This window comes from Cyprinus carpio, chromosome A9, assembly GCF_018340385.1.
Source record: "Cyprinus carpio isolate SPL01 chromosome A9, ASM1834038v1, whole genome shotgun sequence".
Taxonomy (NCBI): Eukaryota; Metazoa; Chordata; class Actinopteri; order Cypriniformes; family Cyprinidae; genus Cyprinus; species Cyprinus carpio.
In genome coordinates, this window is record NC_056580.1 from 17,364,047 (window position 1) to 17,381,331 (window position 17,285).

At 36.9% G+C, this 17,285-nt stretch overlaps 2 protein-coding genes and 1 long non-coding RNA gene across 3 annotated transcripts; 2 read left to right on the top strand and 1 right to left on the bottom strand.

Annotated features, from left to right (window-relative positions):
* The first annotated feature begins 3,103 nt into the window (after positions 1-3,103).
* Positions 3,104-8,990, top strand: si:dkey-18p12.4 (SPRY_PRY_C-I_1 domain-containing protein). Its single transcript, XM_019119129.2, has 11 exons — positions 3,104-3,241; positions 4,412-4,536; positions 4,676-4,720; positions 4,797-4,907; positions 4,984-5,121; positions 5,420-5,512; positions 5,618-5,752; positions 6,791-6,845; positions 6,971-6,994; positions 7,194-7,220; positions 7,311-8,990. The coding sequence occupies exons 1-11, from the start codon at positions 3,223-3,225 to the stop codon at positions 7,835-7,837; spliced, it is 1,299 nt and encodes a 432-aa protein (XP_018974674.2). The 5' UTR covers positions 3,104-3,222; the 3' UTR covers positions 7,838-8,990.
* A 1,337-nt stretch (positions 8,991-10,327) lies between these two features.
* Positions 10,328-14,147, top strand: LOC109105841. The gene is made up of 2 exons (XR_006160836.1): positions 10,328-12,296; positions 12,420-14,147. It is a non-coding gene; the product is annotated as an uncharacterized LOC109105841 (long non-coding RNA).
* Positions 14,148-14,191: 44 nt separating this feature from the next.
* LOC109105839 (gap junction alpha-8 protein-like) lies at positions 14,192-17,239 on the bottom strand. Its single transcript, XM_042763835.1, has 2 exons — positions 17,139-17,239; positions 14,192-16,765 (listed from the first exon to the last, which is right to left on the bottom strand). The coding sequence occupies exon 2, from the start codon at positions 16,750-16,752 to the stop codon at positions 14,575-14,577; it is 2,178 nt and encodes a 725-aa protein (XP_042619769.1). The 5' UTR covers positions 16,753-16,765; positions 17,139-17,239; the 3' UTR covers positions 14,192-14,574.
* Positions 17,240-17,285: the final 46 nt, after the last annotated feature.

The window sequence follows — 17,285 nt, forward strand, 5'->3', positions numbered from 1 at the left end:
CTCAGCTGTCCCTGGTCATTAATCATTGCACTCAGCCAGTTCCTCGTTAGTATTGTAATCACCTGTCTATATATACCTGGTTTGTTTCTGTCTGTGTCACGGAGTCCTTGTTTAATGTCGAGTAGTATTCATGTCCGTCTACTCTTGCCTTGCCTTGCCTTGCCTTGCCTTGCCTTGCCTTGCCTTGGTTTGCCTTGCCTTGGTCTTGCCTTGCCTTGCCTTGCCTTGCTGTTTTTGGTTTTGACCCCTGCCTGGACTGTTTACCCTTTTGGATTATCCCTAAATAAACGACTTACCTGCAACTGGTTCTATCACCGTGTGTCATTGGATCCGTGCCGTGACAGAACGTGAGTCATTCTTCCGGGATTGAAACGGGAAGGGATTTTCCCCCAGTTTTTTTGTGTGATTGGGACGGGATGGGATCTTATTTTGTGGGAGTGTGACGGTAGAGATTTGAAAATCCACTCCCGTGTCACCCTCTACTTCACACACCTGCCACTATGTTGTATTTCTTTTTGGCGGAATCTGTCATAAAAAAAATAAAATACAGTACAGATCACAGCATGCCCACTTTAGTTAAATAAAAATTCAAAATGTAGTTTTTTTTGTTATTTTATTGAACTGAAAGCCATCTTAATGCACATTGCACACACATTACATTTAATGTAAAACATCCATGCTAACACACATTTTCTATTTTATTTTATTTTTTTTCATTTGAGCGTAGACATTTCTCTGTCTATAGATTTATTTTTCATACACAGAGTTTCGAAGTTTCTCGCTCAAATTCACATGACCGAGACGACAGAAACAGCATCGTTTGCTTTAATTATTTTACAGAAGCACAACGTTTCGTTGTTATTCTGAGTGCACACAAATGAACCTATACGGATTCGAAAGATTTATTACTTTTATCTGTATGACCAAAGATTACGGAGTATTTTAAGAGCCAGTGAGAGCACCGGTGCCTCCATCTGTCCTGCTGTGAGCGCGCTGCTGTTCAGTTTGCGCACACACTTCAATAGCGCACATTTCTGTGGGTTAACATTAGATTGAGCGGCCATGTAAAGTTGTGACTACATACATCTTTTAGATGAAAAGCTATATTTGAGGTCTATGAATGATAGCTGGGCTTTTGGATGCCCTGCCCGATGTAGGCTACTGTATTACCACATAGACCAGCCATTAACAATCTGTCCTTCACGCGCAGGTCATTCACTGAACCAGCCACACCAAAGCAGACAGGAGGAGAACATAAAGACACAGGGGAAGTAGAATTGAGTTCAAAGTTAAAATATAAGCCTACAGTTTATAGTTTATTTTAAAGGTAGGCTATATTTGTGTACAAAGTTGGGGATCAAAGTGTTATTACGATTCCCGGTCCCGCCCACTCCCGCTGACATTTTTTCCTGTCACTTTGTGTGTTATGATATTTTCTGCAAGCTCTGTGTAGTCCGACTAGGCCGATATCTAGATCGTTAACAGGTGTCTTGTTAGTTTGGTTTAGTAAGCAATACTTTATATTTTAGGCACTGTAGGGCTGCACGATAAATTGCACGCGATATTTAATGCGCGTCTTGTCAGTGAAGGCGGTGTCCTGACATTTCCTACCAGGGTTTACGCACATCAATATCGCGTCCTTTTTCTCGTGCTAAACAATGATTTTTAATGTATCTGCATTACTGTAAGGGTTTGGGGTTGGGGTAGGTGTTAACTTTAATAAAAACACAATCTAATTGGTAAAAAAATAAATCGCGTGCGTTTTATAGTGCAGCCCTACTGCCTAAAATATAAAGTATTGCTCACTAAACCAAACTAACAAGACACGTGTTAGCGGGCTACATATCGGACTACACAGAGTTTGCAGAAAATATCATAACACACAAAGGGAATGTTTCTGTCACTCATTAACAAAATATTTATGGCTAATTACCTGAGATCGTCCAGGATTTGCCTGCTGACGCTGGTTATCCAGCTTCACACACCTGCCACAGCAGCCACGAGTCGCATTGGAGTGACGTCAACTCCCCCTTGGACTGATTGGCTAGAGGAGCAGCTGTCAATCTAGAACTTGTGGCCCAATGGTGACGCTGAAGCCCGCCCTGATTTACATGAAACTCTAACTGGAACATTTAGAAACGCAAGCGCAGAACGTGGAAACAAGAGCAAAGGGGAAAAGACCACAAGCACACAAAAAAATAACATATGAGCAGGAAAACTGATTTTGTTTGCGATTTGGAAAATTTTGAATTCATGTTTCAGTTTTGTGCAATATAATTTTAAATGTGTTTACATTTTTGATTCACGCTTATTATTTTTCGATCCATGACCGCGTTGTTTGTTATTTAAAAAAAAAAATTGCATTTGTTTTTCAGTTTTGTGCGTTATTATTTTACATGTGTTTTTAAATGTTTTATTCATGCTTATTATTTTTCGATCTATGACTGCAATACATTTGGCGGGATTCTGATCCCATACAAGGAGAGTGAGTTCTGACTATGGCTTATACGTGTTCAAGAAATCAACAGATAGGGCTACATTGCGCAACGCTGCAGCACGTTAATGCTCGCATAACATAAAAAGCAAACATAAAAATAGGACAAGCAGGGGCATCGCTAGGAATTCTGGGCCCTGATGTGCACAGAATTTGCTATGGGGCCCCCTCAAATTCATGTTTAAGTGGGGGGTGGAGATCGCGGGCCCCACAGACCTCTGAGCCCTATGCACTCTGTCACCCTTTTCCCACCACTAGCGAGGCCTCTGATAGGTTGCTAAACCTGTTTCACCAGTATCCTAACTGTTTCAGATGAGGTGCTCTTTCGTTTAAGGTGGTGTGGGGTGCTTTTTTATCTTGTGAGAAAATGGATGTGAGAGTTGGCCGTTAGGATCAACTAGTTCCTTTTTTTTATCAAAAAAAGCCACCCGCTGCTTTCATGGTTATGAATTAAAACTAAACCCTAAACCGCTGGTCCAGGAACAGTTCCTTATAGCAACATCTAACAAGTCATGCAATGTAAAAAAAAAAAAAAAAAAAAAAAAAAAAAAAAACCTTGGGTGAGTCAGACACCAAACAAACACAAACATACTTATGGTTTCACTTTAGAGAGGGCGTTTTCTAGCATAAGCTCTTGTACAACAACAACAACCACCTATCTTTCGACTGCAGCGACAGTCAAGGATGTGTACATAAGAGCTTTTATTGGATTACGCTATTCATGCAATATGGCATTTGCAGCAGCTGGTATGGATTTTTAATTTACTTTCATATCTTATATTTGGAGTGCTAAGGAAATAAAACAAATTTTCACAAATTTCGGAATCATTCTTTTGAATGGCAGACATTTGGACTAGTGAAACAGATGCATTCAAAAGCATTTCTGTTAATGTGTTACTGTGTGTTATGCATCAAGCGAAACAGTTTTTTTGTTTGTTTTTTTATTAAGAGTGCAAAACATACAACATACGGTGAACACAAAACACAAAAACAGCAGAACAGCAATGATAATAACAGAAATGGGAAAAAAATAAATATAACAGCAATGACAATCTGAATAATAGTAGTAGTATTTAAATAGTACTAGCATGCATAATAATAATAATAATAATAATAATAAAGATGGTGAAGATAACAATAATACCTTGTGATGATGGCAACAGTTATATAAATAATAATAAAAGTAATAATAATAATGATAATAATAATGTAATAATGACACATACCCAACACATACCGGTGACAGCATTATTAGTATTAATAATATTAATAGTAATAATTTTCTTCTTTTTTTTCCCATTCAAGGTGAAATTACTATATGTATATGTATGTATGCCTAAGCTGAGGTGGTGAATTAAAAGAAGGGTGTGGTGCATTAAAATCAGCATGTTGTGCATTAAAAACTTGTGGTATATGTTGGGTGCAGATTTGATTTAGTTATATTTATATATTTTAAGTATATATATTTAGTGTTATGATCTTCATTAAACCGTTACCATCCTTATACAAAATATCACCCCATCAACATCATCTTATTACTGCTCAATGTTTCTATGATATTAATAATGATAATAATAATAATAATTATTATAATAATAATATTGAAAACACTCATAGTATTACTAAAACTTTGTATAAATATGTATAATAATATGTGAATAAATAAATAATGAGAATGAGTGTGTCACCTTTGTAAGAGTTGAATGAGGTCTGATCTGGAGTGTTGTGGTTCTGAAGTATAGTTGTAAGGAGGTAAAAAAAATGTTCTAAGGAGATGTAGTCTGTGAGCAAATTTTTCTAATGCATTATTTGTCAAGTGAATTTTTTAACATCACTCAGTGCTCATAGCTGTACAACCACAGTACTGTTTCAGTTTCTGCAATTGCTGAATTCACACAATGTCTTTAAATGTTGCAGAAAATAAAAGCACTGGAATTACCTCAAGTGACATTAGTCTCCACACGCCACACATAAAGAAGAATGCAAGAGCTTCTGCGTCATTCCCACTTATCAAGCCATATCTGAGTGCTCAGCCATCACAGGTATATAATGTCATAAAGTAAAAAGTAATATAAAGTAAAACATATTTTATTTGAAACATTACCAAAATACCTTCTATTTAGTTTCAGCATGTTTTTGAGGGTGGTGAAATAATTTTTTTGGGCATGTTTTTCCTGACAGTACGCTGTTAAAATAATCCACCAACTTGAAAAGGTCTTTTACCAGGTAAACACATGCATGTAATATAAAGTGTTATTAACTATAAGCCAAAATGATTGACTAAAAACAAAACTTTTTGCAGTGGTTCAAAATACCAGCCACCAATAATACTGAGCAAAAAGATGACTTATCTCTTGAGGAGTCAGTGTACATTATCAGAAAACTGGCTGCTGAACTGGACCGAGTGGTACAGGTAAACATTTGGCATTATAATATGAATTTAATATGAATTTATCCGAAGTTTCAAATGATCTACATTATGCCCACAGTCCAAGAAGTTATCCTTGATGGCTCGAAAGATTAAAAATAAAGGACGTAACGAAGAACAGGAAGAACAAAAGTATTATATTTTGCAGTGGGCAAAAGATCTTGAGAACATACGGACAAAACAAATGGACAAGAAAGAGGTTTGGATTCACAATTTTTAAGAGTTTAAAAGATTATTTCCTGTGATAGCATGTCCTAACAAGACACGATGCCACAAAGCAATAATGTAATAGTAAAAATGTCTTCCTGTATTGTGAGTTTTTGTTTCAACCATCCTGGATTAAAGTCGCAACAAGCCTGGTTAAAACTCAGTGGAACAGGGAAAATAATGAAATAACCCTAATTAACATCAAGATGTTATTTGACTACAGTTGTCAATAATATGTATCTTCTTAACTTTCTCTTTCGTTTCTTCTGTTTTGTTTCTGTAAACCACAGACATCCTCTGAGCAGTTGTCAAGTTATATGAAATTTAACCAAGCAAAAGAAATCGTGTCTGACTGGTTTTGGAGACTGAAAGATTTGAAACAGGTATTTGTTCCTGTATGTTTACAGAGATCAGAGGGATAAGACATGTTCCTGTCACACACAAGATTTAATCATACATCTCATTTTTTAATTTTTGTCTGTTGACAAAACTCAGTATGTCCAAAGGGGGGATGGGAAGAAACACTGAGGGATCTTCACAAAGAGTGGAAACAGGGAGAGTCCAGCATGCTTCCAGTAATGGACTGGATGGTATGGGCTGTTCTACAGTCAGAACGCTCTGAGGTAAAGAATATAAAAGTTGATCATATAATAAAAATTGCTGTTGAAGAAATTTCATGTATATATATTTCATACATGTATAAGATATTTCATGTAAAGTTTATTTTGTGGTATATAATTTATTCAAATTATAAAGTTTATCTAAAATGTACATTTTAATATTAGAATTAATTTAAAAAACATTTAACACTATTTGCTTTTTGTTGTTGTTGAACAACAAAAACAAAAACTGAAGATTTTTTGCAGTGTACCGGTACCATTCATCAGTGTTTGTATCAGTATGGTTCAATTTAGTGTTATAGAACTGCATAGAATTATACAAAGGCTTGCAAGTGGACCGCCCACTGTCAGCAGGTTCACAGTGCAGAGGCAGGCAAAAGTACAAACAAGACTTCAACTGCACTTATTCAATAAATAAAAATAGACAATATCAAGCAGCACAACTGTTTTTGTACAGCTAAAATAAGATCTTAGGGCTATGTGACCCTAACCCACTTCCCCGAAATGATGCTGCGTCATGGTTTTGATGCTATTTGAACACCTTCAGTGTGACTGGTGTCTGAAGTAAGTGTAAAAAACATACTAATTCTGATTGGCCACAGTAGTCATATGATATCACAGGAGCACCAGCTCCAGTCTGTCTTGTCTGAAGGAAAACGCAAGAGGCACAAAGGGCCCCCCAACACAAGCACTGCCCCCAGGTCCCCCCCATTAACCGCATGGGGCACTCCGCCTGGTCAGAACACATTATCACACATATTATAGGATAAAAAGTTGATCCTACAAAGGATTTAAATAACCACCAAGCTATTTTGTGAGCCTTCCGTTGCGTATTGTCCACTATTAGTAAATGACTAGAATAACAACAAGGTAGTAAATGCTAAAACTATTTTTGTTTTTGTAATTAAAAAACAAACAAACTGGAAGCAGGTGACAGTGGATGCCTCACACATTCTGGTTATAAATGTCATGCTCTTAAAACTATAGTGTAGGGTACAAAGACTTTTCTTGTGGGGGTAAAATTTTTCTTTTTTGAATGTAGAGGATTCCGTCCCCAGACTGTGGGTGAGGAGTAAACAGAGATCCAAAAACACAGGTGAAGATTACTTTGGTCTTTATATGCAGTACTTACATGTCTCAGAGAATAATTATAGAAAATGCATTTAAATGTGTAAAAGGTTATGTCAAGGTTTTTTCTTGTTTTTTTCTCCTCATCTGTAGTTGGATTACGGATTCCTAACCCAGGTATTTTCTTTATACTCACTGATCTTCATAAAATCATAGCTACCCTTTTAATTTGTCCTATAAATTTTTGGTAAAACAGAAAAACATATTTTGTGACATATTTCCATATTTGCAAAACATATTTGCGATTAAATACTGATAGTCAGTTTAGCATAAATTTCCAGCCAGCTTTAATTCAATGTAAATTTTATTTTTGCAGTTTGGAATTGGATAACAAAATCAACAGGTAAAGCTCAACTGATATAATAGAAGCTTTCATAATCAAGACATACATGTATGTAGGATTCAATACAATTCATTTTCCTTTTGTTTTTGGCTGATGTAATTCTGGACCCAAACACAGCCAACCCAGATCTCCTGGTCTCTGAAGATGGAAAATATTTGAAAGCAAAAAAATATGGTCATGAATCCTGGGAAGCGTATCAATGGAAACGTTCTAAATTTGATGGCTGGACGTGTGTCCAAGCTAAAGAGGGTTATAACACAGGTAGACATTACTGGGAGGTAGATGTGAGGAAGAAACATGAGTGGAGGGTAGGAGTTGTAAAGGAATCTGCCCCTCGGAATGGCTATGTCACAATGAACACAAAAACAGGGCACTGGAATCTGCGTTTGCAACTGGGAACTTTAATGGCTTTGACTGAACCAGTCACTAAAGTCAACCTGCCGACACCCTCTAGGGTCGGAGTTTATCTGGACATAGAAGAGGGCCATGTCTCTTTCTATGATGCAGTTAAAAGAAGACATATCTTCTCTTTTAACACTGCCTTTAATGAGACTGAAAACATTTACCCAGTGTTTGGCACTGTTGAGACAGACAGAGCATTGATGATTTCATCGTAAAATGTATTTCCCAATTTAGTATATAAAAAATAACTCATGGTCTTTACTTCACATACTGTAAATTAATCCTAAACATTATGTAGGGCAGGGATAGGCAACGTCAGTCCTGGATTGCCGCTGTCGTGTAGAGTTTAGCTCTAACCCTAATCAAACACACCTGAACAAGCTAATCAAAGTTTTCAGGATTACTAAGGCTACAGACAAGTGAGGTTTTTTTCAGGGTTGGAGCTAAACTCTGCAGGACATTGGCACTCCAGAACCGACGTTGCCTACCCCTGATGTAGGGTATCAGACCGAATAAAACAATTTAAGATTCAATCAAGAACATTGTTCGTAAATCAGATCCTAGCGCCAGCCAGTCTGAAGCAAGCCTAACAAACTAGCAGCTTCAAACAGCTTTCAACATTAAACAAAAGAAAAAATATTGACAATTCCAACTCAGAAAGGAGACTGTCAAATTTGGGGCAAATAACCAAGATTAATGGACAAATGGTCAATGGTCAATGCACAGCTTGACTATCACATATGTAAATCCATGATAGAAATCATGAGTTAAATACTTCCTCAGTCTGGTTTCCCCCACCCAGGACAAAGACCAGACTGAGATTCCTTAGGAAACCTTTTAACCTCTCTGGTCTTCACAAAACATGTCCTTATATTCACAGAAAGGCATTGAATCTTCTTGCTTGAAACGTTTCTTCCAATCAATACGTTGTCAAATGTATCATATTCTTGTTATATAAATCATGTCCAAAATTATACTCTGAATTATATTATGAATTGGGACTTCAACGACCACTGAACTTCCAGCCAATCAGCAACCGCGGGAAACCCCCTTTTCTGCAATTATGACAACAAAGGGAACCCCTTACACAGGCAATGCAAGTGCCTCCAGATTCTAGCTGATCTGGTGCATTTAATATAGATTTTAACCTCTCTGAGGAACTCAGTGCGAGGGTTAATTAAGTGATTGGTGGTTGTTCAGGTCTATGCAAGTGCACATATTGCTGTAAATTTGGGATTTCACATTTTCATTCTCTTAAACTCATTCTTTCCTCACTTTCTCTCTTCCTGCAACTTGTGTGAATGTGTGTGTTCATGTGTTAAATTAGTTTATATGTTTTATCCAATAAAGACTTATTCATATTGAAAAGAAATGTATCTTGTGTTTTGTGCATCCAAGTTAATGTCTTAAACTGCCGATCTTGTTACTGTACTAATTAATAGTGTTTCACTATATTTTGGATTTTAATATCCATTGCAGAGTTGATGTTATACGGCTCATTCAATGAATTGCTGGCCGACTCAGTGACCAGCCGTAAAACAGTGATTCTGTCCAAATTCCCTAGAAAATCTTAAATGATTCCCGTTGAGCTAAATTGACCTGTTTCCTTTACAATTAAGTATTTTGCTTATTTTTAGTGAATTATAAGGTATGTTTGTACAGATTTCTGTGTACAGAAGTGAAGTTCAATAAAAAAAAAAATTGTGCCCTCAAATTTCCAAAAATGAATGTAAAGAGAAAGTACAGTAGATTCTTAAAAACTAAATTAATTTATAGGTCTTGTCTTTTCATACTTCTGCTATCATGCATTCTTCAAAACAATTGCAATATAAATATATTTACTAATGTAAAAAAAAAAAAAACATTACATGTAATTCGAGAAATGTGTAACCAATGAAAACATATGGCATTTAAAGCATAGCCTTTAAAGAATTCAATCATCTCATGATGCAAACTCACTGAAGTCTATTTTTAAATTAAGTCTGCAAGAAACAAGGAAGAAGGAAAATAGCAAGCTGTTCCATGGATAATTAGTAATTTTGTTCACATTTAATTTTGAGCATTTTCCTCCTTAACTTAAAGGGATACTCCACCTCAAAATGAAAATTTTGTCATTAATCACTTACCCCCATGTTGTTCCAAACCCGTAAAAGCTTTGTTCGTCTTCAGAACACAATTTAAGATATTTTGGATGAAAACCAGGAGGCTTGTGACTTTCCCATAGACTGCCAAGTAAATTACATTTATTTAAAGTCCAGAAAAGTATGAAAAGAATCGTCAGAATAGTCCATCTGCCATCAGTGGTTAAATTGTAACGTTATGAAGCAACGAAAATACTTTTTGTACACAAAGAAAACAAAAATAACGACTTTATTCAACAAGTCGTTTCCTCTGTCTCTCCCTCGTTGCTGAGACAGAAGAGCATACACAGTTTGCTTTCAGCAGGTGTTTTCCAAAATGGCGCTATGCTGATGTGGGGAGAGACACAGAGGAGACGACTTGTTGAATAAAGTCGTTATTTTTGTTTTCTTCTCATACAAAAAGTACTGTCGTCGCTTCATAACGTTACGGTTGAACCACTGATGGCAGATGGACTATTCTGACGATGCTTTTCATACTTTTCTGGACCTTGACAGTGTAACACGTTTTCCGGTTTTCATCCAAAATATCTTAAATTGTGTTCCGAACAAAGACGAAGAAATCTTTTACAGGTTTGGAACGACATGGGGGTAAGTGATTAATTGCTAAATTTTCCTTTTAGGGTGGAGTATCCCTTTAAGTCAGCCCTGCAAGAAACAAGGAAGGAGGAATGAAACTGCAGTTATTTGGGAAGATTTATATGGCTTGCAGTAAAATTCCAAACCTGCTATGTCATAATTCCAGTGATTTCTGTTTTTCCCCCTAATTATTTATAGTTTCAAAATTAGCATCAACAGTGAAATCTTTCAGTGTTTTCACACTTATGCGTCACGAGAACATTTTGGTGCTGACCACCTACGGTATCAGTCATTTGTCTGTATCTTAAAAAGTAAGACACTTCAAGCTTCACAGTATATGTTAAAATTATTACGAAACATCCAGTTCACAAAACCCTTCAGAATGTTTCAATTACAAATTAGTATTTAGTCTGACTACGTAGTTATTTATTTAGCTCTTCTACATTAAATTAGTTGAGTCATAATTAGTTGTCAACTAATAAAACTAGTAAAGCTTATAAAAACACACCTCAGGTCAAACAATGAACCAAGAGAGGCTGTCAGGCATCTGCACTGGCACTAATTGTAATTGAACAGAACATATGAAAGGTCTTTGGAGCTGGAGGACATAGTGAAAGCATTTGCTGTAGCTAAGGCTCGTAAGCACCATTTTAAGCTGACAATCCATTACTGTAAATATGAACATTGTACTGTATCTTCAAGATTGTCTTGTGCAGTTTTGTATCTTCTGCCATAAAGATGAAGATTGATATTTTGTTAAAGAATAAGCACTTTGTTTTTAAAAATAAACAATTTATGTTCTATAATATGTGTTTTAACAACTTTTTGTGTGTTGTATAAATATAGACCTTGGTAATGAAGATATATTAACAAAATGATCTTTTAGAAGGGCCTCATTTATTAATTTTGCCGGGGGTCCCCCCTTCATCTTGGTTCGCATTAGAGCAAACTAATGGATTAATAGAATTTGAATTTTCATATCAATATATTTTTGAAAAGTGCAATTATTTGAAAGGTAATGACTTCTTGCAGTCTTCTTGCAATTAAAAAATCTTTAATTCTCTCACTGTTTATTGCTATTCTTGTTGGTGTTAAAAGCTATTTGTTTTGCAGCAATGCGACAGCTATTTTACATAATTTCATAATTTTATGATAAAAACATAGTAGGCTACCAGTTATAGGCATTAATTATGGGCATGATGTCAGACAAAATTCTGCTAACAGTTTATATATATATTTTTTTCTTTTTTTCTTTTTTGATGTTTTTATGTTTCCATGACTTATTAATAGGCTTACATGAACACTCTGAGGAGGTTTTATTAATTTGTTTCCTTTCGTTTTATCTATTATTAGGCTATACTTTTTCCCCGAAGTAGGCTATATATATACGTATCATAGTAATGTTACCGCCCACGGCTCGCTTCCTGTAAATCACGTGACACCTAAAGGAATAAAAAGTGTCGTTTTAAGCTGCTGTTATGTTCTCACTTTCAAAAACATTATAATAGACCTAGCAAGACAGTTTGATAGAGACACAACAAAGGTTGTTTATTCTTATACAGAATCTTCTACAAAGGTAGAAGATTCTGTATAAGCTTCTATTCCCATGTAAGACCGTATCTGTCCTGACATGCCTAAATTATGAGGAAGTGAGAGATCATCTACATTCTCATTCTTCTTGTCGAGACACTCAATGATTAACTCTTCCTGTTATTTTATATTTCAGGTTTCAATACAGTCCCAAGCCTTTAGTGTGGTGGATGACTTGAGTTTAGGAGAATGTAAAGTTTTTATTTTCAGATAATCTGAAGATCTGAAGTGTTTGAGGTCAAAATACAGCAACAACATAGGCAAGGTAATAGAAGGTCTGAACAACAGAAGATATCAAGATCAGAACCTGACAGAAGCTCAGAAAGATTTTCAGTGGTTTATTCATGTTTTGCAGTCCCTTCCAAAGGTCAGTGCTCATAAAAAAGCTTAATTACTTTACTATATTGTATGCAGGGTAATTCTAAGCCCTTACATATGAAAAAGTTATTTTATAGCATAGTTAATTTCTCTGTTTTTATTTAATCTTCAGTGTGTCTAGAAGAATGCTCTAGAATTGAGCTGTTGAATCTCTACAGACAGTGGAAGAAAGGGCAGCTGATCAGCATGCTTCCTATTGTGGATTTTTATTATGAAGACACTACTTGAGGAAAAAGTATCATACTGAGTTCATGTTTCTGTTTTCTTTGTTTGCTTGTTTTTTATTACTCAGCCATTATAGTCAGCCACTTGTTTAAAACTGTAGCCCTGTTATGCTTTTCTGATTCGGTTTGGAACTGAGGCTTCAACATAGATCAGAACCAATGGAAAAAGGTGGAAGTTTTTTTTTTACACGTGTTATATTGACCTTAGAATATGTGGGTGGCCTTTTTTGTGTAAACAGGAAGTTGTGTGTTTATGAGAAAAGGGAAACTGATATGACAACTTTATGATATGCCTTCATATAGAAAGAGAAACAAACTGGCAAGGCAAGGGAATCTTTTGACAAAAGCACTATTCCAGATGATCTTGTTATGTATGCTTCTTGTAAAATTCCAAGCCTTGTCTCCTATAACTTTAATTGTAATGACACACATTCTCTGTCTCTCCATTTTTAGGTTCAGATATCTTCTAAAGGACTTGATTATAAAATTCTTACTTTGGCGTCACCATACAACCAGTGTGATCAAACTCTGAATGACAGCTTTCAGGACAGCAGAGAAAACGAGACATTCACTTACCAGGAGTAAAAGTTACTGGAGACATTTACCAAAAGACTCAAATCACCAATGTGACACTTTGTTCATCAAGATCACAGAAGTGTTGCATTGCCGCCGCAGCTCTACACCCACAGTAATGCTGAATTTAGGCATCAGTTAAGTCTTCCTGAGTTTAAAGGTAGTTCAGCAAATTAGACTGGTTTAAGTCAAATAGATAAAAGAAAAATCTTTTCATAGCAGAAAAAGTGAAAATATTTTGACACATGACTTTTTGTTTTATGTCTTTTTTGTCTTCCCAGATTGGCCTAGTTGTTTACTTTCTGTTTCGTTTTTGGGATTGTAGTTGTTTGTTTCAGGGTGTATGTGACTTTACAATGGAATTTGAACTGAATAAACTTTCAAAATGAAAACAAAAATATGAATTTAATGAAATTAATTAGAAATTAGAAGAAAGTAGTAAAACCTTAGTAAAATCAAGTTATGTATTTGACCACTAGAGGTCATAAAAGATTCATTTCAGTCCAGTGTTACTCTGTGAAGTGTGAAGTGAATTGTATTTTTTAAATCATTTTGTTTATGTCAGATAGAGGTTTGTTAATATCAAAGGTTAGGTTAAATGCTTTATCCTGCACAACAGACAAACACAAGGTTATTTTGGGTTCAGTCATTGTAGCACCTTTATTTGGAAACCTCAACTTGACACACAAACTAGTAAAATATCATTGATGAAGAGGTTTTACACACAGCATAATATTATTGCTATATGTTTTTTTTTTAATGATACAGTCCTATATATTGAGCCCTAACTAAATTAGTAGCAATTCAGATGAAAGTTAAAAAAAATTAAAAATAAAAAAAGGATGTGAATGTTAGACACATATTGGTAGAAAATTTATAAACAGTAACACAATTATTTCTATGGTCCAGGATCAATAAAAGGCAAATGTATAGATTAACATAAACATTCAATGGAGAAGACAAATAAAGCATAAATGTAGAATGTGAAAACTTGCATGGGATTGATAATAAATGGTGTGAATAAAGAACCTATTTAAAATCAAGACCATCAAATTTTTTTGTGTGTGTATAATAATAATAATAATAATTTAAAAAATACTTTTTACAAATTGGCTACTTTTAAAAAATCTGAGGATATTTATACTTTGACTTTTGCTTTGCTTTCAAGATCTAGAACAAACATGGAACCCGTGACACCTGGTGCCCCAAAAGGGGGGTCCAAAATGGGGGTCCATAAAAATTTTGAGAAATATTTAATATTTTTCTCAAGCAGTATAAATGGGACTTTAAGCATGAAAATATATAGCTGCCTTTATACTTCAGTAAGGGAGCTCCTCACAAGGGGAAAATCATTTGGCATCAACATTTTAAAAGCCTGTTTAAGAAAACATGCTTGTAAGCTGGTTTGGGAAATTTGCCATCAAAGAATTGTCACTATGACCTTTGGTTAAGCTTCTGTTTGTTGGTCAGTCATATAGTTAGATCATCTGACCTGGCTCTGTTGCTCCCTTTGCTGAGACGGCTTAATGATCTTGTTTCCTCTGCCGTCTCTAGTTCCAGAGCTACAAGTGGAACATGCATCATCTCCTCTATGGCCTCCAAGGCCTTTGATTCTTCAGAACACTCCTCCTTCTCAGGGCCTCCAGTTTCCACAAAATCCTCTTCTTTCTCTGACCCATCCCACTCCCCAGAGACTTGGACCTCCTCTGGATCCTCCTTTCCCAAAGTTTCCACCTGTTCAGTGTCAACAGCGAACCCTACAGCTTTATCTAGAGCCTCCTCACTTTTATTTACAGCGGTCTCAAAAGGTCTATCTTCATTTAGATTTTCTAAAGCTTGATCCTTACCTGTATGTAATACATTTTCTAAAGCACAACTTCTTACAGCATCCACTAGACCCTCTACAGATTCACCCTTTCCTATATCTACTACTTCCTCTAAAGCTCTGCCCACGTTTGAGTCTACCACATCCCATTGAACTCCATCCCCTTTCATATCTTCTACATCCCCCTTAGCTTTGTCCTTTCCTATATCCACTTCATCCCCAATGGGCACTATGTCAGATAAAATTGACCCTGCAACTTCCCCTAAAGACTCAGACTCTCGTTCCCCCTCGAATATTTTAGACACGTCCAGATCTCCACTAATCTTACCATCATCTAAAGTTTTCACCTTTTCCAAATCGTCCTCATTTACAAAAGGCTCAATTTCACCAAGTTCCCTCTCAGACACCCCAGGTGCTCTCTCTTCCTCAACCACATCTGGTAAAGATCTCCCTTCTTCTCTCAACTCCTTGACGTTAAAGGTGTTATGCTCTTTTCCCCCAATTTTCTGTGAGGTTTCCTTCTCTTTTCCAGTTCCTGAAGGTTTTTCCTCTTGTGTCGGCTCAGCATCTATTAAGCTACTCTCTTTCACTGACTTTTCCTCAATCACCTCTCTACAAGTCAGTTCTCCTAGATTTATATCCAAACTCTCCTCAAGTGATATTAAATATGTTTCCTCCACACTTTCCCCTTCTGATCGCTCCTCCAGTACTTCTGGTAAAGCTGACGGAGTCTTTAAGTTGTCTACCTCATCACCTTCCCGAAGTGGTTCCTCTGGGGGAAGCTCTGGTAGTGTCTCTGTGACCTGAATGAAGGAGGGTTGAGTCTCATTACATATGATTGTCTCCTCTACAGGTGGCACTGTTGGCATAACCGACTCTTGACTCCTTTTCTGCTCCTTCTCCAGCTGAGGTGAGAAGAACTGGCCCTCTTCCATACCAACCTCAGCTAGTGGATATATGTGTGCCACCTCGTCTTTCTTCTCCTCTTCAAGGCGCCTATAACCTTTAGCTTTTTGGACAGGGGTGGTCAGGAGAAATGGTAAGCTCCTCTCAGGTGGTCCAAGAGGCTCCAGCTGTGCCGGAGCTGGTCGGCGGAACACAAAGCGGATCTTCTTCAAGGCCAGGTGGCTGATCTCCACAAAGTTGAGGAACAGTGAAACGCAAGCAACTGCAAGCATAAAAATGATAAAGATGGTCTTTTCGGTGGGCCGGGAGACAAAACAGTCCACTGTGTTAGGGCACGGCCAACGACTGCACTTATACAGCGGCAGGATGCGGAACCCGTAGAGGAAGTACTGTCCAATTACGAAGCCTACTTCAAAAAGAGCTTTGAAGATGATATGGCATATGTAGGTGAAAAGCAGAGTGCCCTCAAGTCTGAACTTTTTGCTACCCTTCGTGTTGGTCTCCTTGGTGGTCCGAACACTTCCCTGATCTGTCGCTATTGGAAGACGCTCCTCGCCCATTTCCTGTTGGTGGCTAACCTCGGCTTCTTCACGCTCCTTTCGCTTTTCCTCCATGTGGAGGTAATGGACAGCATGCCCAACGTATACAAGTGAAGGTGTGGATACAAAAATTATTTGTAACACCCATAGACGAATATGGGAGATTGGGAAAGCCTCGTCGTAACACACGTTCTCGCAACCTGGCTGCTGAGTGTTACATACGTAATCGGACTGCTCGTCTCCCCAGACAAACTCTGCTGCTGTGCCCAGAATTAAAATGCGAAAAATGAACAGAACTGTGAGCCAAACGCGGCCAATCACAGTGGAGTGTTCGTTTACTTCCTCCAAAATATTACCCAAGAAGCTCCAGTCTCCCATGGTTGTGTATTAGCTGTGTACAAGAAAGACAAATAGGAATTAGGAAGGAACAAGATGGTCCAAAAGTAGTTTACATTAATTATAAACCTGATACATCAAACTGCTGTTGTGTTTTTTATAGAGATTTCAAAATATAGTTATTGATAAGATATTACAAAAATGCACCTTCTCACTAAGTAAATCTACTTGATAAACAAAACTAAACTGAACTGACCATTTACGAACAGGACCAGGAAACAACTGTAAGATTCAGATATGATATTGCCAAAACACATCACCAGTGGGCTCACATTCAACAATGTCATTTGCATATTTAAGACAAAAAAGAAAACTAGACAAAAAATCTATTGCATTAAAAGGAGAATGAACTGAGCCTAAATGGTCACCTTTGCACAGTGGTGGGTCCAGTTCAGTCCGTTGCTCCTGGGGCCTGCGGTGTGAACTGAAATCCTGTCCCCCAGTCACCCAGACTCAGTCCTCGTCCTTGTCGCACCACTGAGCAAATGTGAGCGAATGGGCTATGATGGCTGCTT

Coding starts and splice junctions, on each gene's coding strand:
- si:dkey-18p12.4 (XM_019119129.2), top strand. Junction 5,122..5,419: donor AACAAATGGACAAGAAAGAG/GTTTGGATTCAC, acceptor TGTAAACCACAG/ACATCCTCTGAGCAGTTGTC. Junction 5,753..6,790: donor TACAGTCAGAACGCTCTGAG/GTAAAGAATATA, acceptor TTTTTGAATGTA/GAGGATTCCGTCCCCAGACT.
- LOC109105839 (XM_042763835.1), bottom strand. CDS start 16,752: ATGGGAGACTGGAGCTTCTTGGGTAATATTTTGGAGGAAGTAAACGAA.